Source organism: Rhineura floridana, chromosome 5 (assembly GCF_030035675.1).
Source record: "Rhineura floridana isolate rRhiFlo1 chromosome 5, rRhiFlo1.hap2, whole genome shotgun sequence".
Taxonomy (NCBI): domain Eukaryota; kingdom Metazoa; phylum Chordata; class Lepidosauria; order Squamata; family Rhineuridae; genus Rhineura; species Rhineura floridana.
This window is the reverse complement of record NC_084484.1, coordinates 43,700,165-43,726,828: the sequence shown is the minus strand read 5'-3', so window position 1 is coordinate 43,726,828 and position 26,664 is coordinate 43,700,165. Positions and strand designations below refer to the sequence as shown.

General features: G+C 39.6%; 1 protein-coding gene across 3 annotated transcripts in view; it reads right to left on the bottom strand.

Moving 5' to 3' along the window:
• Positions 1 to 26,664, bottom strand: part of PCCA (propionyl-CoA carboxylase subunit alpha) — a 437,395-nt gene that overhangs the window by 399,163 nt on the left and 11,568 nt on the right. For all 3 annotated transcript variants that reach the window (XM_061626591.1, XM_061626592.1, XM_061626590.1), the window contains exons 2-4: positions 17,110 to 17,181; positions 12,910 to 12,957; positions 12,729 to 12,797 (exon numbers count right to left, since the gene is read on the bottom strand). In XM_061626591.1, the coding sequence (XP_061482575.1) occupies positions 12,729 to 12,797; positions 12,910 to 12,957; positions 17,110 to 17,181 (189 nt within the window). The remainder of the gene's footprint in view (positions 1 to 12,728; positions 12,798 to 12,909; positions 12,958 to 17,109; positions 17,182 to 26,664) is intronic.

Genomic DNA, 26,664 nt, shown 5'->3' with positions numbered 1-26,664 from the left:
AAAATGTTTTTTAAACCTTAAAAGAGCAAAACGTGTCCAAAAGAAGCCCACTGAGGACTGCCAGTGAGAAAAGAAAACTGGGGGGAAAGGGTGTAAACTGACTTGCTTAAGGAAGTCTTCACAGGAATACTCCTGTTGGGATGCAAGGATACACCACAAGATTTTGTTTGCAGCACATTTGCATGGACCTATGTTAGTATGGAGTAAACGTACACCTTGAAATAAGAACAATGTAAGGTAACCCTATTAAAATTAGTCTTGCAAGCAGTATTGCCTTTTGTAGTTGATTGGGAAATCAGAACCAGATCTGGAGATCTAATCTGCAACACACATATTTATTTACAATTATTAACAAGCCACATATGCAACCAATATACTGTTTTTGAGCCTTAATATATGTTTGTAATTTGGTAGTTCTAACAATTCAGCCAAATACAAGTGTGATGTACAGAGAGCAAACAACGATGCAAGGTCTCATTTACTGAGCAACTGTATATACCACTCCATAGCAAAGCTAACCTTAGATGCTATCTATTAATGGCAAATGAGTATAGGTGAACAATTAGAAAACACAACAGGTTTTAAACAAACTATGAAATTTTGATAAGCTCTTCCCAGAGGTCCTCTCCCCTTTGTCTACACTAATGCATTTCATCTTAATTTACCTGATCATTAGCTTCCAGTTTGTTCAGCTGGAAACCAAAAACAAACACTAATTACTTTGACATCACAAAGTCAGAGCTGTCCTCACCACCTCCCCAGACAGCAGGGATAAATTATAAAGGGTAGTCATGATAATATCTTGATAAATGATGAGTCACATCACCTTTTTGTCAATCATCCATGAGGGCTCACACATGATACCACTCAATCTCATTACTAAATCCTAGAGCTAGGAAGACAATACACACCAGGAGCCATATTTCAAACAGCAGGCTACCATGATAAGATGCAACTCAGTAGATGGTTGATAAATTCCCGTTGGCTTTTTCTTTTAACATAACTGTCAAATGCTTGTACTTCTAAGTAGTATGCAGATACAGAAGGAGAAAGGGCAAGGCAAAAGCCACTAATTATTCCTTGGACAAATATGCATGTCATAATTTTTAAAAAAGCATAAATGCACCAATCCTAATTACTGCAAATCTTATATTTTTTAAAAAGCCATTCTGAAAGACAAGCATCAAGGCTCAACACTGCCCTAGCCATATATACCCTTCTTGGATACACAAAAAGAAAAACTCAGGACAGACACAAACCAAGCATTTCCTAAACTTTCTGTCTTTGAGAAACCTTTCCACTTAACTTATCTACCAAGGAACCCCATAGAGATGTATATTGCAAGAGATTCTGGGGCATGAACACAATTCACGCAGGACCCTGGCTATTTGACTTCCCCATGTGGACTAAGAATGTGTCCTGGAACAGTGGTTCCCAGCCTTTATGAGTACAAGACCCCCTTTATAAGCTCAAGAAATTTCATGACTCCCCCCAACTGTAATTTTAGTCTCTGTTAATTGAAAAAAATGGTGCTTGGCAAAATCACATCTCCAAATATCCCTTTCCATAAAAAGCTCCCTGCGGACAGGGAGGCGTTGCTTTCTTTTCTTAATGCAAAGGTTCAATCAAATTGGGATCCCTCTCCCCTCCCCCCGACAGCCTGAAGATGTACAGTCTGTCTCCCAACACCAATGGGTACAGTGCTGGACTAAGATTCAGGTTCAAATCTCCACCTGATCATGAAGCCCACTGGGTGACCTTGAGCCAGACACAGTCTCCAGTCTGACCTACCTCACAGGGTTGGTGAAAGGATAAAATGGAATGGGGGGGAACCATGTGCACCACCTTGAGAACTTGGGAGGAAAGGTGGGATATAAATGCAATAATTAAATAAATAAATACATTTCAGCTTCGGTATGTGGACCCCAGCCTCAGCCAACCTCCTGAGCTTTTTAAAAATCGTCATCATCATCAAGAAGCAGCAATGTGGTAGTGATGGGGATGCTAGACTGTGAAGACAAAAGGGTGAATAGACAGAGGAGAGGGGTTAGTGCTTTTAGGCTTTGGGATGATCATCAGAACTGATGACTTGGTTACCATGCATTTGGGGAATGAGAGTGGAGCAGAAGACAGATCAGCGTGCACATGCACACACAGAAACATACCTGCCCCTCCTGCAACCATCTGCAGGCGTACATACATTTGGACATGTGGGAGGGGGAAACGTTCAACTGCTGCAACATCTTGGAAAGGGGGGACACTGGCACACAAACTTGGCCTTAGAGATGGGGGGCAAGCAAGTCCTGAGCTTTCTCGCTGTTTCTTGGCTCCGTCTGGGCTGAAGGTGAAATCTGGGTGCCCTCGCAAATAAGAATAATGTTTAAAAAGAGGTGGCAGCAAAGCCGGAGTCAAGAAAGGCAGGCAGGCAGGCAACTTCCAGGAAGGGTGACTTCGCTTGTGCCTGCTTTTGGGACGGGCTCCCACCTCAAAAGAAGCTTATTCAGATATAAATCAGTCAGAACATTTTTTTTTTTGACTGATGAAATTTCTCCCGGGCAGGGAGAAACGTAGAGATCAACCTCAAAGCCTGTTTTTGTTGGGAGGACTGGATTTCATTAATTTATGAGATAAGGTCCAGCCAACAATGCCGGACGGACTTCCTAACAAGCTCTATCTGTTTAAGCGATACGTTTATCTTTTCTTGAAAGAGAGAACGGACTAACAGGCAAGCACCCTTCTTTCTATTATTTTTTTTACTTGGTTTAAATTGTTGCAGCCAAAGGAGATTTGTCAGATTGATCGGCTTTGGACAACTTCTGGGTGAGATATAGCTCTTCTCTGTTATTCACGAAATTAACAGCTTATCTCTGTTTCTGTCGCAAAAAGCTGTCCTGGAAGTGCATTCTAAAGATAATAAACAGAAGAGGGATTTCTATTCCTGATTTCTATTCCGAGGAATATTATATTGTCTGGGACTATTCTCTTTTTGGTCTATTTTATTTTGACGAATCTGCTTCTTCACGACGCCACTAACTGTTTTGATGCTGGGAACTAAATTTATTTTGCATTCTTGAACATAGAGAGATAAGGCAGGTTGCTCTGTTTATACTGTGATGTCATCAAGCCTGGAATATTAACCCAATTGTTGCTGAAATAAGAAGTGGTTCTTCTTTATTTTTGTTTTGCTTTGTTTTCGTGGTTTTAAAAATGGCAATCAAGAAAGTGGCTGAGAATCTGGAAGTAATTATGTTTCAGAAAATAATGGATGAGATTGAGATAACGAAACAAACCCTGCGACAGGGTAGTAAGGAGCTGAAAATTGAACTGAGCAAAATGACGCAGGAGTTTAAAGAAATAGGGGACCCTGTGAGAGAGGAGAATGAGATCAGAGATGAGAAAAGAAAAAATAAAGGGAAGATACAAGCCCTGGAGATTGGAACAAATGTGGAATTGGAAAAAGATCTGGAGTTTATGGACTTTAGAAATAAAATCTACTGTTTGGAATTTAACGTTATCTCTGAAGAAATTAATGAAGATATTAGAGATAAAGTTATCAATGGCTTGGATAATCTTCTGGACTGGAATGATGTGATGGAGCTTGATATAGAGAAAATCTATGGAATTAACTGCAGTCATGTGACAATGGAAAAACTCTTAAGAGATGAGCCAGTGCATTTTCTAAAAAAGAAGAACACAGATATGAATTTACAACAATGTTTCAGCAACTTATTCAGAATGGATGGCAAGAAAATATTTGGGATAGAGGAAATTCCCATCAGACTCTTATTATATGACTATGGCTACAACAGCAAGATTATTATGGAATACTGATAATGGAAGATTGGACACTGAAATTACTGGACTTAACAGGACTATTGAAGATGGAAGATGGAACTAATAGGGATAATGGAATAATGGCTATTGAAATTATTGGACCTAACAGATTCTGATGAGATGGATTAATCGAAATGTTTATTTGGACTATGATTATGACAATAAGATTATTATAATTATTAACGAGATGGATTAATTGACATGTTTATTTGGAGAAAAATTGATAGATATATTTCTTAAAGAATTGAAACCTCTCTTTGACTTTTTGTGGAAAGAATAAAGTAATGTTTATGATTAATTAAGATAACTACTGGAGGAAAGTGATTTTATAATATGATTTAAGAGACAGGATTGTTATATATTGTAGACCTATAACTGATTTGATATGTGACAAATGGGAAGTCAACATTTTATTTTTTTTTGTTTAATCATTTTTGTTTTGTTTTGTTTTTTGTCTTTGAATGTTTTATGATTTTGTTTTCTATGTTTTATGAAAATTTGAATAAAAATTATTGTAAAAAAAAAAAGAAAGGCAGGCAGGCTGGCTACCAGAAAGGAAGGGGGAAAGCAGCCTTTCCTTGCAGCCTTGCTTCTTTTTGCTTCATGAAAAGCCCTCTCCTCTCATTCTGAGTAAGGGTGTCGTCAGCAACAGCAGTGAGAGGAGCTGGGAGCTGGCAATAGTAATCCCCTCTTCTTTCTGGTAGCACCTCCCTGAGCCCTCTTTGGCATGTGCCATATGTTTTATAGGTAGATGTCTGCCCTCGGCGTGCCTTGAAAAACTCTGGTGCTTTCAGCAAAGTCCTCCCCTCTCATTTGGAGCAAAGAAGAGGTGTCATCTGTGGTAGCAGTGGTGAGCAGACAGCATCCAGGGAGTGAAGACGTTTTTTTAAAAAATTAATAAATAATTCATTTCTTTACTGTTCGCCCCCCCCAATTATTTTGCGGCCCCCCTGGGGGTCATGGCCCCCAGGTTGGGAACCACTGACCTAGAATATATTGGATATTCTCTTGTGGCTGCACACTACAGGGGATGATTAATATTGGTGGGCAAAATGCCTTTCAGGAATCCTTATCTACTATTTATTAATCTTTTCATTGAGGAATCCTGACAAGGCTCCCCGGAGAAAAGTTTGAAAGCCACTGACCTTGACCTAGATTGTTAGGTATTTAAACAGCCACAGGCCATGTTGTTGCGTATACAGTACTCCTCATTTATTCCCCAAGCTATGACTGAAAAAGTAGCACCCATACGCAATACATCTCTTAGCTTCTTTGAACCAAGAATGTGCCACTTCTTACTACAACATACCCATCTTTTAATTCTTCAGTAAAATCATCCGTTTTTTCCTGGCACGACTTCACATAAGATACTGTCACTGAACCCAGAGGCCAAAGCAGGGGTGGCTAACATTTTTTGCCCATATTCACTGTGGGCCAACTCTCCAGGGACTGCATGGCAGCAGGGGCTGTGCCACCTCACACACTCACTGGACAGATACAACACAGACAGGGCAAGCAACTCCTCTCCCCAGCTGATCTGTGCAGATCAGCTGAGGAGAGGGATTGTCACTCCATCCCAATTATCAAATGACTAATCTGATGATCAAGGAAGAGGCAAGTTGCATTCCCGTCAGGCTGGGCAGAGAGGTTTGAGTCCCACCATAATGTTGTGCTAGCTTTATTTTATTTTTTCTTCCACAATTATAATACCAGAAAAAATTGCTTGCCATGCCTGGTCCTTTAGCTGCTTAGTAAACCCTTCCCCACCTACTTCACCATTAATTTATTTTATTCCCTATGTTAAAAATAACTTTCAGAAGATGGCTCTTACACTCTGTTCAAAATATCCTAACAAGAGCATTAAGAAGTTACTAGCAACTCTCACTGCTCTTTACTCTGCTTCTCTACTCTGGGCTGCTTCTGGGAGGTAGGGCAGGATATACATTTAATAAATAAATATATCCTTTTATGATAGTGAAATATTCTCCATCAAATATGAGAAGTATGGTAATCATTTTCATCACTGATGTTACACAACTGAGGTCATTGCCCTTAACAGAGGCAGAATATACAGACTTAGTAAAATGTCTGCTAACAAGACAATGCTGAGTTGCTCAGCATTTTCTAAGCCCACCTGAAGTCAATGTGCTCTTTAAAAAAAAAAAAGTTGGATTTTCACGTTTAGCTCTTGATATAGACAAATATTCTAAATTTAAGATATTTTCATACTACTTCAACAAAAATTCAAGAAAGAACAAACAGAATTAAGAAATGAATAAGGCACATTAATCACAACACATACAACAACAAAGCAGCAAGATATTTAAAGCCAGATAAAAATTGATCAAGAGCACTATGATTATATCCAAAAGACCTGTAAAATAGAACTTTATTTGCCTGAAGCCACAAGGGCAACAAAGTAGACACCAAGCAAACCTCTCTGGAAACAGCATTCCATAATCAGGACACTACCACTAAAGGCCTCCTCCCTGGTACCCACCCACCTTGCCTCAGGTGAGTGAATACCTGAAAAATGGCACTCATTGCTTCAAATATCTTAATGACTTGTGGGTGAGGGCAGCCTAATACAGTGATGAGATGCCATCTGGAGAACAGTAAATGTCATTTCGAGGTAACAAGGCAGCCCAATTCTCATAAGATCCGGACAAGCAGGGCACTTTCCTGCATCACATGGCTATTTTTTCAGAAACCAGCAGGCCCTAGCCAAGGAAGAATCCCTGGGTAGGTTCAAAGTTGCATTCTATGGCAAATTTTTAATCAACTATCGAAGAAAACCTAGAGATTAAAAGTTATAGCCAAGGTGCTTCAGATGATAGGGGAGATGAAAACTGCAATAGCTTAGGCAGCATTAGAGTGCAAAAATACGGTCCAATGATATTGTCTTATGCAGGAGTCAAAGTGAACATGAGGCTAGTTCCTTAACTTTCCCAAGGGACAACTCTGAGTGAAAAGAAACATCATGTGATTAAGTCCAAAGTGTTATATTATCCGGTAACCATTTTAAGAGCTGTAACCTTCTAGTTATATGACTGCTAGTCATTCTGTTTATGGTACAACCACTAGAATTACAGCTTACTAATTCACACACTAGAAATTAGAGCTGATCAATGAATATACATTTGTGCTACAAAATAAATTACTATGGCCATTTTATATAAAATGTTGTGAAGATAAGGAGTACAAACTGAAGGAGTGTTTGGGTGGGATGGGGTCTGCCTTTACATCAATAAGTAATTTCAGATATATAAATGTTATTCATTTTCTCTTTCCCCTCGCATAAATAAAAACAGGACATGTGAAGTTGAAAAAGGCTCAATTTGAAATATTTTTTAACTATCACAAATGTGTGTAAATAAACTGGCATGCCTCAATCTAGTCCAGACAGTACATTCTGCTCCCACTTCCATGTTCTAGCTCTTGCCAGAACTCATTGTCAAAACATTAGCTATTTAAGCTTCCCTTTTTAAAACTGCACAAGGAGCCAACAAACAGAACTTGGAAGGAACTAAAAGTTTCCATCAGCAGCTGCTACGAAGAACAAGATGATATGCATAAATAATCCAAAAGACTACAAATTAAGAAATCCCAAACCGATTTTCTTCTTTCCATTCTTCCTCCAAGGAGCACAGTGGTGTGTGGGGGACTTGTCCCATTCTATCTTTGCAGCAACCCTCTGAAGTAGAGTTAGGCCAAGAGATGACAACTGAACCAAGGTCTCCTGGTGAGCATTGTGACTAAACAGAGATTTCAAGTCTGGGGGCACTCACCTGGAGGAAGGTGACAGAAAAGTGTATGCAAGACAGATGTGTTGAAGGTGACTTACTTATAGATCCAAGATGTGGTGCTCAATAAATATTGAGGGTATGGACTAGTTGGCTACAATACAGATTGCAATAATGGCTATCCATCTTGTGAATGCAGAGGAAGTGGTCTACATTCATGAGACTGGACCCAGAGCAATAGCACCTTGTATCTCTTAACACTGAGAGATTAACAATGAGAGATTGCCTTCATAAACCAACATGAATAGTACAGAGTAGAAATGGAGTTTCCCTTCACAGGGCCATAATAAGCAACACAGAGCAGTTTTTAAAGAAAAGATTTAGTTCTCTCCACATACACAGCCACAATTCAGAAAAGAAAAGGGGAAAAATCACATGCATAAGACCCATGTAAGAGACAACTTTAGATTTTCATTGAGACTCTGGGATTAGAACCTTATCCTTCAAGCAAGGATGTAGTCATCCGGTGTCGCAGAGGGTTGTAGACCCATTACTTTTTTGGGAGTAGGGTCCCAGCCAGGTCCCTATACATGAACCAATCAGCCTGAAAAGGAAGCATGTTAGCCACTGAGAAGAGAAGAGTCCTTGTCCTTTCATGCTAATTGGAGGCAATCAGAGTGAAAGGTGGTGAGTCAGCCACTAAGAAGACTGTTCTCAGTAGCTAACACATAGCCTCCCCTTTCATGCTGATTGGCTGATTGGCTCCTAGGGATGTCTGTTGTAATGGAGTGCAGACTCACAAGATGACAGGGAGATCAAGGGAGACAGGCAAAGTGAAAAGGGTTGCATGGCGGTGATGGAGCATGATGGAGCATGATGTGATTGTCATAAAGGGACCCTGCACTTCTGAATTTGCCACTACACTACAGCCTTCAAGAAATGCAGATCAGGCTGGTCCACGTGAAGAAGTAATTCACTGATCTAATGGGCTGAAGTGAAAGCTACTAGAAGAATGACCAGAGATAACAGGCCTCAGAGGCTCCAATGTTTTTTCCCCCATCAGTGAAGCAAATAGAAACAATAACTCATTAGGGATAACTCATGTGGCAAGAGGTGAGGCAGCATATTAGCCAAACCTGAAAGAAATCACTTGACAATGAAACAAGTGAAGAGGAAGGAAGTCCATCACTGGAGAAGAAAAGGCTAAAGTAGCAGCCATATGCATCTAACAAACCTTGACTATGTGGTTTTGACACTAAGTCAAAATTTGGCTTAGCTCAAAGCAGCGTGGCAGTAAGGACTGGGGAGGGTAAAAGTCACTGTGAGCTCCTCTCCAGGAGCCCACACATTTGCACGGTCTCACTAAGTCACAGTTTAGTTCCCACAACATGATATTTGCAATGGGCATTCATTCATTGCTACTAATGAACTCATGAAATGAAAACTTTTCTGCAAAAAAGCAAAGTGCTGGAAAAATTTCCAGGAAAATCACTGGCAACAGTGAATAAAGTTTGTACAAATGATCTCAAAAGCAACAAGAGAGGAAACAAAACATGTCTTCACCTGGCCCCCAAAAACCCCACAATGTGGGTACCAGATAAGCCTCTCTGAACCAGGCATTCCACAACCAGGGCACTACCACCGAAGAGGCCCTCTTTTTAGCAGCCATCCATTTAGCAACCAGAAATCAAGAAGAAGGTATTTTTAAGGTCTAGACAGGTATATGTGGGGTGGGAAGAGGCAATCCTTCAGGTAGCCTGGCCCTGAGCCATTTAGGGCTTTAAAGATTAATGCCAGCACTTGGAATTGGCATTGCAAAACTGACAAAGGCAACAGATTGAGTAGGAGTCAGACAGCGTGTCTCCAAATCAACCAAGACATCCAAGGAATGCTACTGTGCATGGGTGAGGAAGAGGAAAAAAGTGCTCATTTTCTCCCAGAGCTTCTTGGCAGCCTAGGCAGACACATATCCTTATGTGGGGCTATTTTTATTTAACAAGATTTATATACTATTTACTCATCAAAGTCTTTAGGCAGTTTCCTTTCAAATCAAATTCACTGGGATGACTTCTGCAATACACAGCTATCATTTCTACTTAATAAACACATCTATACACCATTAGTTCTGGGTAATCACTTCTAATTTGAAGCAAACACTCACATTAGAATACACAATTGCTCTCCCCCACCCACCCCAAACAAGAACACAGAGAGAAAAAAACTATTAATCACATTGGATTATGCTTCTATCTGCATTTTAGGACAACTATTTTCACCGGTCATTAACACACACACACACACATTCTGAATTCCATGCTGGACTTATACTGAACCACACAACTATTTCTAGATACAAAGAAGCCATATACCATCTTTACTACTGTTCATAATTTACACTACTTTGTGTACATGGATATGTTCCAGCCTAAGTTAAAAATTTTAAGTCCCACAGATTTCAATGAGAAAGAGCTAACCAAAAAGACAGGTTGTGCTAGGGGGAAATTGTTTTGTCAAGAAGATATAATTTGCAATCCTAAACATATTTGGATTTTTAAACATTCTTTTAACACCTGACTTCCTCACTAAGTTGATATATGTGGCTAAAATGAATATTCATTGTGGTAAACACTAATAATTTTTTACTCCACCAAAATTCCTGTAATTACCTTCCCATGGGATTTTCTAGTTATTTATAGTTCATTACTTTGGAATCCCTGCTGTGTTAAAAATGTCAAACAAAATTTATCCCTCATTCACTGCTTTATGCTTTAACTTCTTTTGTTTCCATCCAGTTAGTGTTACCCTGTTCTTTATACATCATAAAAATTTAACTACATGGATGCAAGAGATAAAATAAATGCTAGAGGTCGATTGTACATAGTAACACTACCATCACTACACTCAGGGCAGAGGAAGAACTTTCATCATGCTATTTTTATGGAACACAAAACTTCAGGCTGAAGTACCTGCCTTGCCAGTCTCTACCAAAAAAAAGAGGAAAATGCACTATCTACAACAAATGATTCAATCATGGCAACTTACGATCTTTCCTGATGAAGCAATGAATACTTGAAATAAATTTTACCAAGTTTTAAATACTTTTTTTTTTTAGCTAAGCTAGCCTTTGGTTTCAGCATATCAAAAAATTAGGAATTACTTGAACTGTTTCTGATAAAGCCATTCGGCTATCTTCCTTACCAACTTTTTCACACATTTATGATTTTTATCAGTCTGTAAGAGTTTTCAAAGAGCTTCATATATATGACCACACTAACCCTTACAACATTTTTGTAAAGTAGGTCAACATTATATTATTGCAGATGAGGAAATGAAGCTGAGAAAGGCTTTTCTCAGAGACCTGAATAAACTCATGGTAGAAACAATGTAACATCAACTTCCCAGCCTACAGCCAATATAGCACCCCAGGTATTACAGGTAATCATGCCAGTGTACCACACCTCCCAGGAGCCAGCTGTACCAATACATTATCTTTCCACATAACCTGATGTGATACCTTTATCCAAATGTTTCCAGGACAGCATCCACTTAAGCTTCAGGAAGATGGCTGCCACAGTGTTCCAGAGAGAAACATTTTCTGCCTCTCTCAAAACACAAGAATTTGGAGACATTCAATGAAGCTGAATGTGGAAAAATTTAGGGAAGACAAAAGAAAGAACTTCTTCACACAGCACATAGTTAAACTACTAAATTGACACCCACAAGATGGAGTGATGGCTACCAATTTGAATGGCTTTGAATGAGTATTAGTCAAATTCATGGAGGGTAACACGATGAATGGCTACTAGCCATGATAGTTAAGTTCTACCTCCACTGCTAGAGGCAGTATGCCTCTGTATACCAACTGCTAGGAAATGCAGGTGGGGAGAATGATTCTGCACTCAGGTTCCGTTTGTGGGCCTCCCATGGGTATCTGGTTGGCTCCTGTGATGGACTAGATGGGCTTTTGGCCTGATCAAGCAGTGCTCTAATGTTGCATTAATCACTAATGTACAATTCAAGCCTCTCCAGTGTCTCCAGTTGTCCTCCTATATGATGTGCAGTGCAATTTACTGTGTGCCCTGACATAATTTCTTCACCTGACACTGAAGAGAAGTGGGGGAAGGGGAACACACAGCACAATGGCATCAAGGCATAAGATAGGTTCTACCACATATTATGACCGGGCAGAACTGGACACAAAGCTGTTTTCTGTGGTAGCCCTGCGTTTTTTACATATAGTTCTGCGCCCTTGAATTGGCATGCACCTCCAGAACACATTTAGGAGGACAACAGAAAGTAAATCAAACAGACTTTACTAAAATTCATTTCCAAGATCTACAACCTGATAGCATGCTTCATAACACAACTTATGACCCAATGCAGCTTCAAAAATATATGCAAGGGTTTACATGCATTCCATGTGTTTTAATTCAGCTTTTAAAAAAGTGCATCTCACACAGAAAGAGACTTTTAGCCTTCCAAAGACAGGCACTTTTTAAAAGGTGGTCTTTGCACCAAAGGTTCAATGTTCTAGCAAAGCAAGAAAAGACACACAGCATATCTAACTAAAACAGAAAAAGAGGCTGCATATCAAGTATGATGGAAATTGTCCCCAACCTGTTGCTAATCCAGTGGTTAAAGGAGAACTAAACAAGATGATGTTCATCCTACCTCTAAGGGCAGGTTACATACTGGAACCTCCCCTTCCATAAAAAGAGGAGCAAACGCCAGCTCCCTGAAGCTCTAGAATGTTCTGAATCTAGCTCTGTATAAAGGCACAGATGCCATGTATCAGACTGCACATACCATGAAGAAATACATAACATCTATAGCACAACCTGTCCAATATACATGATGGAATTGGCTTTTAACATAGCGAAGAAAGAAAATTATTAGCATTTCTATTAGCATGGTAAGAATATTCTTCTTTCTTGCCTTCCTCTTCTAAAAACCAAGTTTTTAATCAAGTGTAATTTTTAAAAGGCATTTGATGTTATAAAAAGAGCTGCCAAGTTACATTTTGGGTTTCATTTAGCAACACAATATCAAAATATAACCTAATATAATGGTGACAAGTTTATTACTTCAGTGTTTGTATTTGACTAGCAGCAATGGAAATCCAGTAAGAAATTATGCACAACCAGTACTTACAGCATTGCAATCAACATCGCTGTGTATAGCAACTGTTTTAATACCCATCTTCTTGCATGTTTTGATTACCTAGACACGGGGAGAGCGGGGTGGGAGGAGGAAAGAGGAAAAAAGTGGTTTTAAAACTAAACTAATAATAAAAGTTATAAAATAGAATTATAATTTTGGAAGTTATACTTACCCTACAGGCAATTTCTCCTCTATTAGCAATAAGAAGCTTCTCAAAGGGCTGAAGGAGGGAAAAAGAAATTGATAAGTCCTATGAATGCAATATAAATATACCAGTATTTACACGTGTATTCAGACTCACTCAAGGAGTTGGGGGGGGGGTCTTAGGAAAAAAAGTTATTAAACAAATTAAAATGGCTTTTATTTGGTTTGCTCTTTACTCACACACATTCATAATGACTGTGAATACATACATAAGAGGATTAATCTCTTAGCTGTTAGGAGTATGTCATGGGTTTGTGTGCCCCTTCCCAACAGCTTCTCCTGCCTTAACTATTGTCAAAACCTAACGGGCACAAGCATTTACTGTTATCAGCTTCCCATTTAACAAGGATTCTTAACCAGCTTCAAATCCCAATTAGTATTGTCCCTGGTTAATGTTGGTGCAGATGCATGACTTAGCAACGCTTGAAGTTACAATTTTATACAAATTCACTTTGGGTAAGACCCATCAAACTCAAGGGGGCTTATTTCTGAGTAGAGATGTCTAAGACTGCATGGTAAAGCTGTTGTGGGGATATCACTGCAGGCAAGGAAAGAGTGCACATGATCCAGTATCTTCTTTTGATCTCTTAAATAGCATAAACGTTTTGGCCCCATTGTGCATTCATTGGTTCAGAGCTGTCAGTAAAAACAGAGCCACTACAGTCCAGTCAGATCTGTTACATTTTTTCTTTGTTGAAAGCTATATTGGTGCACTTTTCTAGCTCTGCTTTGTGTATACATTAAGCACAAGTGCATCAAGCTGTAGAAGAAGATGGCTGAAGGTGCACTATTCTACAAGTTGAACAACAGAGGTGTCCGACTCCTGAATTGTGCTCAGCTTTGTGAATCAGTACAAAGGAAAAGCATACCCCATGCACCTACTGAGCAGCGATGAGGGCAGCGAAGAAGGCCCACTTCTCTGCCACCATCACATCCTCAAGTAGCCATCCCATGGAGCTTTTCCGTATTGTCAGGGGTCAGTTGACAGCAACTCCAGGAAATGGAGCTTTAGACCCTTCGGAGGCCCACTCTGAATTGTTTGCAAGGCACTTTGAGAGTAAAGCTGCTCGCCTCCATAGGAATCTTGATGCCCCATCCACATCTACTGTAGACCCAAATGAGGTGTCCAGTGCAACATCTGCTGCAACTTCTTGGGAATGGTTTCAGTTGATGCGGCCTGATGACATGGATAAGGTGCTTGCAATGATGCGGCCGGCAATCATCCTCTCAACCTTTGCTCTTCTTGGCTTATTAAAGCTTGCCGAGAGGGTTTGACCAAGTGGATCCAGGGTGTGGTCAACGCATAGTTGCAGAAAGGAGTGGTTCCAGCCGCCCTGAAACAGGCAATGATTTGACCACTCCTGAAAAAGCCCACCCCGGACCCATTGGTTTGTGATAACTACCGACCAGTCGCAAATATCCCCTTGTTAGGGAAGGTGATTGAGAGAGTTGCGCCACATTAATTGCAAGTACTCTTGGATGAAACACATTATCTTGACCCATTCTAGTCTGGGTTCAGGCCTGGTTATGGAACTGAATCGGCCTTGGTCGCCCTGATGGATGACCTTTTGCGGGAGAAGGATAGGGGAAGTGTGACCCTGTTATTCTTACTTGATCTCTTGGTGGCTTCTGATACCATTGACCATGGTATCCTTCTGGGCCAACTTGGTGAGATGGGTATTGGAGGCACTGTTTTACAGTGGTTCTGATCCTATCTTCAGGGTCGTTTACAGAAAATAGCATTGGGCGATTGTATTTCGGCTCCCTGGCAGTTGTGCTGTGGGGTGCCGCAGGGTACCATCTTGTCCCCCATGCTGTTTAACATCTATATGAAGCCCTTGAGAGTGGTCATCAGGAGATTTGGGGCAAGGTGTCAGAAATACACTGATAATACCCAACTCTATTTCTCTGTAACATCTGAATCAGGAGAGGCCGTGCAAGCCCTGGATGCTGCCTGGACTCTGTAGTGGGCTGGTTCAGGGCCAATAAACTGACTCTCAATCCCAGCAAGATGGAGACACTGTGGGTTGGTGGTTCCTGAGTTTGGATAATTGGTCAGTTGCCTTCTTTGGGTCGTATTCCCTCTGAAAGAGCAAATCCGTAGTCTGGGGGTGCTTCTGGATGCATCTTTGTTGCTAGAGGCCCAGGTGACCTCCATGACTAGGAGTGGCTTTCACCAACTTTGGATGGTAAGACAGCTGCAGCCATTTCTGGACAGGGATAGCCTGACCACTGTTGTCCATGCACTGGTAATCTCCAGATTTGATTACTATAATATGCTATATGTGGGGCTACCCTTGAAGTTGGTCCGGAAGCTGCAGCTGGTACAAAATGCAGCAGCGAGACTGTTCACTGGAGCAGGGTATTGCCAACACGTCACCCCGCTACTTAAGAATTGCACTGGCTACCTATTAGCTACCGGGTTCTAGTTGTGGTGTATAAAACTTGAGACCAGGATATCTGAAAGACTGTCTTATCCCTTATACACCGAATCGATCACTGTGCTCTGCAGGTGAGGGCCTTCTGCAGATACCATCTTATCAGGAGGTCCATTCTGTACAACATAGGAAACGGACCTTTAGTGTACTGGTGCCTACCCTTTGGAATTTATTTTTTTATTTCACTTGTATACTGCCCCATATCCGAAGCTCTCTGGGTGGTTTACAGCAATCAAAAACATTACAACAAATATACAATTTAAAACACATATTTTAAAAACAATTTAAAACAATTTTAAAATTTAAAACAATATAAAAACAATAGTGCCACAATATTTCCCTTCCCTTAAATATTAGACAGGCAACATCTTTTCGGCGCCTACTGAAGACCTTTCTCTTTCAGCAAGCCTTTATCCCAGTCTGCATCTGTTTTGGAATTGCTTTTTAATATATTTTTAAACCTTCTTTTTTAATGATTTTAAAGCTTTTTTAAAAATGTTTTAATATGTCTTGTTTTAATATGTTTTTAATGGTTGTTGTGTTTTAATTTGAAGTCTGTTTTTATGATGTTTTAAAGTGTTTTTAGTGCTTTTGTTTGCTGCCCTGGGCTCCTACTGGGAGAAAGGGCAGGATATAAATCAAATAAATAAATAAATAAATAATAGTGTGGCAGCACCTACTCTTTGGAACTTCCTGCCTATTGATATCAGGCAGGCACCTTTGATGTATTCCTTTCTGTACCTGCTTAAAACCCTTTTTTTGTTTAGCCAAGTCTATCCAGACAATTAAATGTTGATGTGTTTTAAACTTTTTAGTTTGTTGTTGTTTTAAAAATGTTTTTAATTACTTGTTTTTAACTGTTATTGATAATTTTAATGTCTTTTGTAAACTGCTCCAAGGTTTTCACAATCAAGTGGTATATAAATCTTGTTAAATTAATAATAAGCATGTTATGAATTCCCCAAGGAGATCACCCCAAGTAATTCAGTGCATCCAATGACACTAAGAATTGAAATATATTGAAGTCAAGCAGTATTTCAAAGAACTGATGCAAAACCTACTAGCTGACTTCTCTCTGTAAACATTTCACATCAATTCTCTAAGATACTGCTTAACTTTAATATATTTCATTTTCAAACCACTCTTCCCTCATGTCTCTGTTGCTAGGTGGATAGCAGGATAACATAACAAACATTAAAGCAGAACACCATGTTCAGATGCAATGATAAACCATAACAAACGCAAACAAAGATTCACAAACCAACTTCAAACCATAGTTTATTATCCTGGGTTGTTGCCTCCCGACAAAATATGGTTAGCAGACCAGGTTCAGGCATACAAATAAACCAGAGTTAACTTGGCTTTATGTCCAAACTAGGCTACGTGTTTAAATCGTCCTCTGGCACAGCAGCAGTTCATAGTTTGCAGCCACAAAAACTTTTGAATGCTAGGATCTTGAAACAGGTGGCTATACTGATGCAATAAAATACAGAATCTGTTTCACTATATGCTACCAATAGGAGGGAGAGGGAGGGAGAGAAAGAAAACAGATTGCCAGTAGCAAGCGCAAAAGACAGCTCAGTCCCAAGATGTCAGTGAGGAAAAAGCATAGAATAATCTGAATCAGCCATGCTCAAATTTGCTACTGCAATATAGTCATGCCTTTCAGCAATCAACCTATATTGGAAAAAAAGAAGTTAATGCAAGCAAACAACCAAAAAACTCCTTACCTTTTCATTTGGATCAAATACTGTGGAGTGTAAACCACAAGAAGTGACAAGGTACCACCTCCATTTTGAAAGCTGTGCAATACAATATAAAAGGAGGAAGACAAGAATTAGTGATTAAGGTATTTAAAGCAAATTACCAGCATAATCCAACACTGATTAAAAAAAACCACCAACATGGCATTAAATCTAAAGAGCATCCACAGAAAGTTTGACTTTGATTAAATAGTATAAAATACTGTCAAAATTATTTGAGTTTGAGTTTCCTGAAATTTATCTGTGCTTAATTGTTTTAAACCTTATAACAAGTTCAATGGGATTTACTCCTAGGTAAGTAAGCATAGGACTGGAGCTTCAATGTTAAGGTAGTTGGTTTGTCTAGCAAAGAGAATGAAATGGTTTTACAAATGCAATGCAATGTTAAAAATAGATCATCATACTAGATTAATGTGCCAACATGCTGCATTAAAATAGCTTCCTACACATTCATCAGGCAGCAGTAGATTGCATAATTCTTTGCGATTACTGTATTCAAAACAGAAACATCACAATTACGAAGAATTTAGCACAGAAATGCCTAAGACTGGACACTGACTATATATCAATAATATCCCACTACTGACCAGATTTCAAACACTTCTGCCCAAACTTTAATTGGTTTCCAGATTCCTATTTGTTTTTCCTCTCACCCACCACCATCTCCCAAATGGACATGTTTGTCAAATACAGGTTTTCTTCTTCAGTATATTGGCTTAATGCCCCTATGAGAAACCATTTTTCTTCCAATGATTTCAGATTCTTTTTATGCAAGAATTCTTTTTAAGGGTATGAAAGATTTTAAATGTATGAAAAATAACATTTTCAAGGCTTATTTGACATTGAAGAGAATGGAATTCTGAATGCGTTTGAACTAGGAATTTGAAAGAAGTTCAAAAGATACTAGGTTATCCCTCTTGCTCACAAAAATCACAAAACACACTGCAATTTTCTCCAATATAAAGCCACTTCAATAACAACAAATCCGAGTTCTTCAAATAAAAGTATGCTGTTGTGAAGCAGTTCTAAACTAAGCAGCTTTTGTCAACAGTACATCTGCAAATGCTTCTCAGGTCACAGTTCTGATACTGAACAGAGACATAGCACATGGGTGCCACAATGTTTTGAGACAAGTGCTGTTAGGGTTAGCTAATTATCCACAAGAGATAATGAGATGTAAATTGGCCATATTTGTCATATACAAGAATTTAGGCAATTAACAGTGCAATCCTTTGTGTTACTCAGGAGTACCATGGAGTTCAGTGGAACTTACTCTGGTAAGGATGTGTATAAGAATGCAGCTCAAGTGTTGGACAAGCTAAGTAACAAGGAACTTTAGATGGAAAAGTAAAATTGGCTTGACAAAATGTGTGGGGACCACACTATCTTACAGTTCATTTCAATCCTTAAAATGCATTTCCACTTATCAGATTAATGTGCGTGAAGAGGAAGTCATCAGTGTCAGGAAGCTCTCTCCATGAGGCTCTCAGCCTCGCATAGCGCTACTAAAGTATTAGTATTAAACATCTTCCTCTTAGGACACTGTTACAGACACTTCTTGAAATACAGCAATCATTTCTGGAAATCACAAAAGAATCTTTTAAATAAAATGTAGCTACTATTAAAATATACAAGTAGATAGCCATGGAAGATATCACATTGGGTGGTTTCACTGTAAGAATTTGGCCATAATTGTTTAAAGGAGATGGAAAATCATGTTTGCATGTGGAAACTAGGCTACTAAAACTAAAAGCTCCTAACCCATGATATAATCCTACACAGGAAAGCTCAGATTTACACTGTCCTTCTGTCCTACCCACCGCTCCCTTACTACCTAACGCTTCTGCTTCTATCCATCCTGTAACTAATTGTCTGTAAGCTCTTAGCAAATGCAAATTACTAAGCAGAAAAATAACTAGCATATGGCTTGTAATTGGTTACAGCTTTCTCTAAAAAAAATAAAGAAATAATAGGTTTTCATCCATTCCTATTTCAGCTCCCCATACTGAATCCGTGCCATTCCAGAGAATTCTCAAGCCATCAGGAGTGATTTTTAAGAGGAATACAGGGGGCTGCAGCAGTAAGAAAGTAGGAAAGCTCCAGTCCAGTCCAGATAGAAGCCATAGCAGGCACTGACATGTAAGAACATTTAACAAAAGCAAGCTAGAGCTGGCCAAAGACAAAGGATATGGGAAAGAAGTCTGAAATAGGGGTAACAAAAGCCTTCTTAAATGCTAAGCAAGTAAAAGTGTTGCAGTTTCCATATGATTTTCAAATAGTATTAGCAATTTAGCAACCATCTGTTTTAATTTAAAGTGTTCTTTGTCAAGGAGTTTTTAACACAAGTCCTGTGCTGCATTTATCAGTTCAAGTGTCCTTTACCAGCTCAAGGCTTTATGAAAAATTGAGAGCAATATAACAAAAACCTAAACTTCTTGCTATGGAAGTTTTTAGTGATCAGGGAGCCCATTGCTCTAGATCAGGGATAGCCAACGTAATGCCCTCTAGATATTGTGGACTACAATTCCCATAATACCTGACTAGTGACCAGACTGGGGCTGATGGGAGCTGTAGACCACAACATCTGGAGGGCACCATTCCTGCCCTAGATGACTACCAAACCTCACCTTTAAGAGTTCTGCCACTATAAGCCCCAAAAAACAAAAGAAATTAAAGCTTGGCATTTTTGTCACTTAACCATGAAGACCAATGGGTAAAGATAAAATGGTATACACAAATAACTCTATTAGATATTTCCCTTGCATTCCTTCCTAACTCCAGTGTTTCACCTATTCTAACATTCTTAATAGAAAATATAAAACCATATCTCACCAGACCTGTGAAAAAGCTTACATACTATCATATAATTAAATAATAAGACATAGAATGCTTACACAAACAGGTAAAAAAATCAATCCTTTGAATGATGCAGGAGAGCTGAAAAAATGAAAGAAAATAATCTTTGATGGCAGAAGTTAAAGCACAAGACACTGTAGGGCACTTCTTCAACTAGATATAAGGTCCACCATCACAATTGAGTGCTCAGATACTGCAGCTATATAAATTTCTATTTCAATTTGTTTAAAGAATAAGGCAGACAAAATGTTAACTATTCAGAGTGGAAACTACCTGTTGGTAAGCCAACAATTCTTGTCACCACTCCAAGCCCATCTCTGAAGATTAGCATCATTTACATTTTTCCAGTTATGTCATGTTAATTTCATCATCTTTTTCCTTCTTGCAAGGATGGTTTATATATTGGCATTTATAGGTTCTTTAATTTGTAGGTATGATTTTATATATTCATTTTCATACAATAGTAGAGCCAATCACCACAGCCATAAGACTAGAATCTTGATTTTTTTTAAAGTCAAGCCTCAGAAAGCTGCAAATAACAAAATGCTGTGACTTTCCGGCACTTACAAGAAATCACAGAATATTCCCAGTTCTATTTATTATTAAGATTTATATCCTGCCCTTTCTCCCAGGAGGAGCTACATTTAACAATGCAGAGGTTTTGTTTGACAGGGGGACAATAATAATTTTAAATGCATAAACATGTACAACAATCATCTCATTGGCCTGTATCCAGATTTTTGTTCCACGAGCAGAAGGGAGGAGGTGACTTTTTCCAGTTCGCCCTTCCCCCTCCCAAAATCTGCCCTCAAGGGGAGGGTTGAGGGACCCTCCAAAACAATGTGGAAAGTGGTGCTGGGGGAGAGGCATTGGCAGTAGAGTATGCAGCAAGACAGAGGACAGAGAGAGTGTGGCCAGGGGAGAATCCCAAGGGCCAGACTGAGAAGCTGGGAGGGCCATATTTGGTCCTCAGGCCTGAGATTTTCCACTCCTGGTCTACAATTATAGTTTAAACCCAACCACAAGCTGCCGATTAATCAAAACAGGATGCAAAAACTTCCGATCCCTTCCTCACAACCCTGCTAAGAGGAGAAGAGGGAAGGGTGAGCCCACAACTCTAAAGCTCACTGCAGCTCAGAGTCATGACAGAATATCTAGATATCATATAATTATTGTTTATACAGTGTATATTACTGCCATTATTATAGAAGGAAAACATGTTTTGGCTTATAAGCCCACAGAAGTTCAACACCTATTAAAATTAATTGTTGACTTCACCATCTTTGCTGAAAGTACAATTGCCAATCTAGCTAGACAATGTATATGCCAATTATTATGGTTGTGTTCAAGAGCATATATGTAATGGGATTTGTTTTCTACTACTCATACCATACCAGAAACCACTTTTAAAATTCTTCTGTTTCAAAAGTGAACTGGTGCTATCAGCAGCAGCAGCAGCAGCAGCATTTATATCCCACCTTTCCTCCAAGGAGATCAAAGTAGCATACATAGTTCTCCCTGTCCCCTCCATTTTAATATCACAACAATCCTGTGCTTCTTTCAATCCTGGCATTTGTGTTTAATGCTACTGTTCGACAACCTGGTGCCCTCCAGAACTTTTCAACTCTCATTAGGCCCAGCCAACATTGCTGCACCTTCCTTTTGTCTTGGGGCCCTGCCCCTTCTGGGATGGGGCCTAGAGGGTTGCATATATGAAGCAATGTGTCCCTCAGACTGAAAAAGGTTATCTACTCCTGGTCTATTTATAATTTTGCCCTATCCATACCCAACAATAATAAATCATTCTTCCATTCTGGCTGGGGGTAGTTCATAAGCTCTCACCAGTAGCAATTCATTTCCCATCCCCACACCAAAATTAGCATTTAGTTCTTTTCTTAGAAAAATGTAGGTTCGGGTTCTCTTGGTGTACAAGCACTATTAAATCATAAACTACCTGGCCAAATTTTCTCCAGAAGTGCTGTTGCAGTTACATTGTATATAGAGGCTTTAACTTCACACTCAAATAAATTCTCCAGATCTGACTCCCAGAATCCATGACAACCTCACATTCAGTGCAGAATGAACTGGAAAACTGGAAATTAAATAGCAGGGCCAAAGTAGCACACAGTTGCTAAACAGAAAGTTTCTAAACGTGTATGCTATAGCAACCTCAGTGATGAACAAACATTTCTGCTCCAGTAATATCTACAATCTTGAAGAATTGTTACATATGGATGACGACAATCAAATACAGAGATTTATGAACGCAATATCAGTATAACAATGAACATCTGGCCTTGCAATCAGGAAGTAAAAGGTATCAAGTCTACAGTTAAGTTTGATTGCTGTCAGAAATCACATTTCATTTTTATAAAACAAACAAAACAAAAATCATTTTTAAGTAGTTTTATTCTGCTTTCTCTTTTTCTTAACAGAAGGAAAAAAATATCTTTGGCTCCAGGAATATTTTTCACCCTTGGCAACTTGCCTTTATAAAGAAATAACAATATTCAAGAATCAGAAGACATACACATCTGGGATTTGATGCAAACTGCTTCGCTTATAATAGGAGTTTCTAACCTGTGGCTCTCTAGGTGTTGTTGGACTCCAACTCCCATTATCCCTGCTCAGCACTGACAGTGGTCAGGGATGAAGAGAACTGTAGTCCAACAACATCCATACGACCACACGTTAGCAATTCCTACTTTAAAAGTTATAAGAATATCCGATTCTCAAATTACTATAGTTGTTTATATTAGCGGTCACATACATCTGTGCAGAATTTGAGTGAACTTAAGAAGCTGAATATTTGGTAATTTTAGAAGTTTCTTCTTCCAGAAAGCATAGACTTCTTAACATTCTAATGACCCTGTACAGACTTCTCTGACTATAGTATAAACAATTCAAATTACTAAAGCAATTGTCCACATCTTTTCTCCAGATCTTCTCATCCAGTTCCCCATTTTAGTTATCTTTTCCTCCCTTCATTTTTTGTTAAATAATGTAAGGAACAAAACAGTAAGAGTAGATTTTAACATTAATTTTCACCAGAGTCCTCAGGGTTTCTTAACCCCCAAAATGCTAGTGCACATATGAACTCTGCATTTCTAACAGAACAGGCTGGCCAAAAAAAAAAAAGGAAATGAATCCCAACAACCTGGAGACATGATAAAAAAAAGTGGAATCAAAAATTACCTCTACAAACTAACATCAACAAATCTGATATATACATTTAACATTAAATTTAACAGCAATTAATGAACAATATGTATCTAATTGTTTCAAAAGCAAGCTAACAAAAACGGTGTGTTCTGACAAAATATTATCATATGAACACTGAGGAAGACCAAGGTCAAAACACATTTGGGTTCTTTGTGAGTTATAATAGTTCATACTGTAGTGGGTTCTGTTGATATCTTGCAAGTTATAACTGTTCATGTTGCTTATATTTTGTACGGTCATACCATTTTCTTTTTGCTTTTGAAACAAATAGACATTGTTTGCTTTTAACTGTAATTAGAATATTAAATTAATTTATATATCAGATTTGTTTGTTCATTTCTAGAGGTAATTTTTGACCCCATTCTTTTTTGTCACCTCTTCATTTCCAACCCCATGGAAAGGAGCCTCACAGCATGATATCAGAAATTATTTCCTAGCACATGGGACTGTACTCTCATGGGGAATGTGGAATTTTGTAAGGCTGATATGGTCAAGACATATGCAAACCCACCCTCAGTTAAGTTGTCATTTTTAAAAATGGATAATACAAATGTTGGAATGTATGAGGTTCAACTCCAACTTGGTGGGGTGAGGCTGCATGGGGTTAATAAGGGTAGCTAGGGAGGAGACCTCTTTGTTGCTAGGCTATACCTGTCCTTTGATCTCCTGCTGTCTCTTCCTTCCTGCTAGACTGATATGCAAAGGATGTTGATCCCAGTTCCTTCACGCCTTCCCAGTTCCTTCTTCTCTCGAGAGAGGGGAGCAACCCTCTTTCCTTTGTCTCTCCCTCTCAACCAGCATGAGAGCTGCACTGGGACCAGTGAAGACTGCTCCAACATTGCCAGTTAGCTAGATATAGAACTCATTCCTATCAAGCATGTACTTCCAGAATAAAGTTGTTGTTTCTTATTTTAAAGCTTAAAGTCTCTGTCTGACTAATTTGCAGGGAAGGTAGAATCTTAGCAAAGATTCAAACACACACACTAAGCTCACTCAATACTCTCCGTTCTGCAGCGCTATGCAACTCAGGAACAAAGGGAATCCAAAGGTGTGAAAGTCAAGCATTGCTATCTATGCAATTCAGAAAAACACCTTAAAGACCAATATGACAAGAAAGGGAAGCCTGAAAGAAATAAAGAATTTAAAGGGACAGAAAAGAAAAGTGCAAAGGGCTTTCAAGTAACTCATGTTGAAAAATGTTATCACAAGAAATTCTATATTGATTCAGGAGCAAGTGCTCATCCAATAAATGAAAAAGCTTTGTTTGAAGATTTAATCCCATATGAAGGTACACTTAAATTGGCTGACTCGATCGAGAGTCCTGCCCATAAAGGCACGGGGAGATGCTAAGCTGTTTTGCTAGACTCCAAGCAACACTGAGGACAAGCTATAGGGAAACTCCTGTACATCAGCACAATAACCAGACCAGACGTGGTGGTAGCAGTGGGATACCTTTGCAGAAAAACCAGCTTGCCAAACAAGAAAGACTGGGAAGCAGTCAATAGAGTGGCAAGATATCTGAAAGGCACTGCAAACTTAAAACTAAAGCTATCAGCTACTCGAGATCCTAAACTTCTAGGATATGCTGATGCTGACTGGGCTGGAGACACCAAAGATTGTAAGTCAACCAGCGGAAACTTGTTTTACTATGGACAGTCACTTATCTGCTGGACAAGTCGAAAGCAAGAGACTGTAGCACACTGATCTACTGATCGAAAGGGGAGCACACATCTTTTATTTGTCTCTCCTCTCAACCAGGATGAGGGCCAGCACTGGGACCAGTGCAGGCTGCTCCAGCATAGCCAGATATAGAACTCTTTCCTATCAAGCATGTACTTCCAAAATAAAGTAGTTGTTTCTTATTTTAAAGCTTAAAGTCTCTGTCTGACTAATTTGCAGGGAAGGTAGAATCTTAGCAAAGATTCGAACACACACACTAAGCTCACTCGATACTCTCCGTTCCGCAGCGCTACGCAACTGTGCTACGCAACTCAATAGAATTCCGACAACAAATAAGTCCAACAGTTCAGGAGTCATCTCAATAAATATTCTAAAGAAGTGAGACCTGAAACAAAATGTTCAAATGTGGAGAACTCGTGTTCACTGTTCCAGTCAGTCACCTATACCAACTTCAACTATACTCCATTCCATTCCCCCCTTCACCCAGTTTTCCATTCTCCATCCCACCTCCACCCCCTTCAGTCAGCCACCATTACATGCCCACTGAGCTCACTCAGTGTTCACTGGCCTCCTGGGACTTTTGTACTTCTGCAAAGCTTGGTGTTTTCACCAAGCCTGCAGATACCTCCCCATTGTGTGGGGCTAGTGCTGTATTAGCTACATAAGCAACAGCATGCACACCTGAACATCAGAAATGAAGTAAATCACTTCTTTCTTGGCCAGGAAACTAAGATGCATCATACATAATCAACATAAACTCATTACAATCCAAGCAATATTGACAAACAGTTGTAATTCTCCAAATTTAACATGTTTATGAATTCCTCATCAACTGTAGAAGTTACAGCTTGCTATTCACCAGTAAAAAATAACGCGCTATGAAGGAGACTTGGTATATGAGTAGTTCCTTAATGAGAAGATCACAGCATGCTGATCCTGTTTTCTTATCAAGCCACAATCCCACACAATGCCAACATTGTATCTCATTGCACAACACACTGTAGACAGGATTTTGGGGCAGTGTTATGATGAAACTGTTGTTTTGCCATCAATAGTGTGCATACATTGCAGGAGTGTATAACATTCTTCCTTGGAAAGCTTAGAATAGCTTACAAGGGCTCTCAATGGTCTCCCAATCAAATCTTCAACAATACTATAACACTGGGTGCTCCAAGACGAGCTGGGAACAGCTGTAGGCAAACAGCTGCAGCACTGGAGGACTAGAGAAGACTTGGCCTGGGAATGAGTACCTGAGCATCTGGGGGCTTGCTTGCTCCCTCCTCTGGGTTGCCATCTCTTGAGACAGCTGAAGTCCTTGGTAAGTGCTGCAAGGACTAGGACCCCCTGCCTGACCCTGACTCCAGAGAGAGGCTGCAGTCAAATTGGCAGCCTCTTGCATCAGCTGCCAGTTGGGTCAGGGGACATGAAAGCCCAGCTGCCCTTGGGGAGCCCCTTAGGGAGTCCCGAGGGCGAGGGCTTAACCCCCTTCTATTTTTTTTCTTTTAACGAATCTAGAGGAGATCGGTAGTGAAGAGGGCATATGGCACATGTGTAGTTCCTGCACAGAGTGAGAGCCTGTGCAGTGAACTGAATAATAGCAGAAAGTCACCAGGTACCTTCAGAGTGAGAGTCTGCAACTGGCAGAAGGCTGGCCCTCCCTGGGTGTGAGGGGGAGTAGATGTACCCTGTGTGAAAGATATTGAGTAGTTCTGACTGTTCCCAATTCTCTCAGAGGCCTACTGGGATGACTGGTTCAGGTAGGTT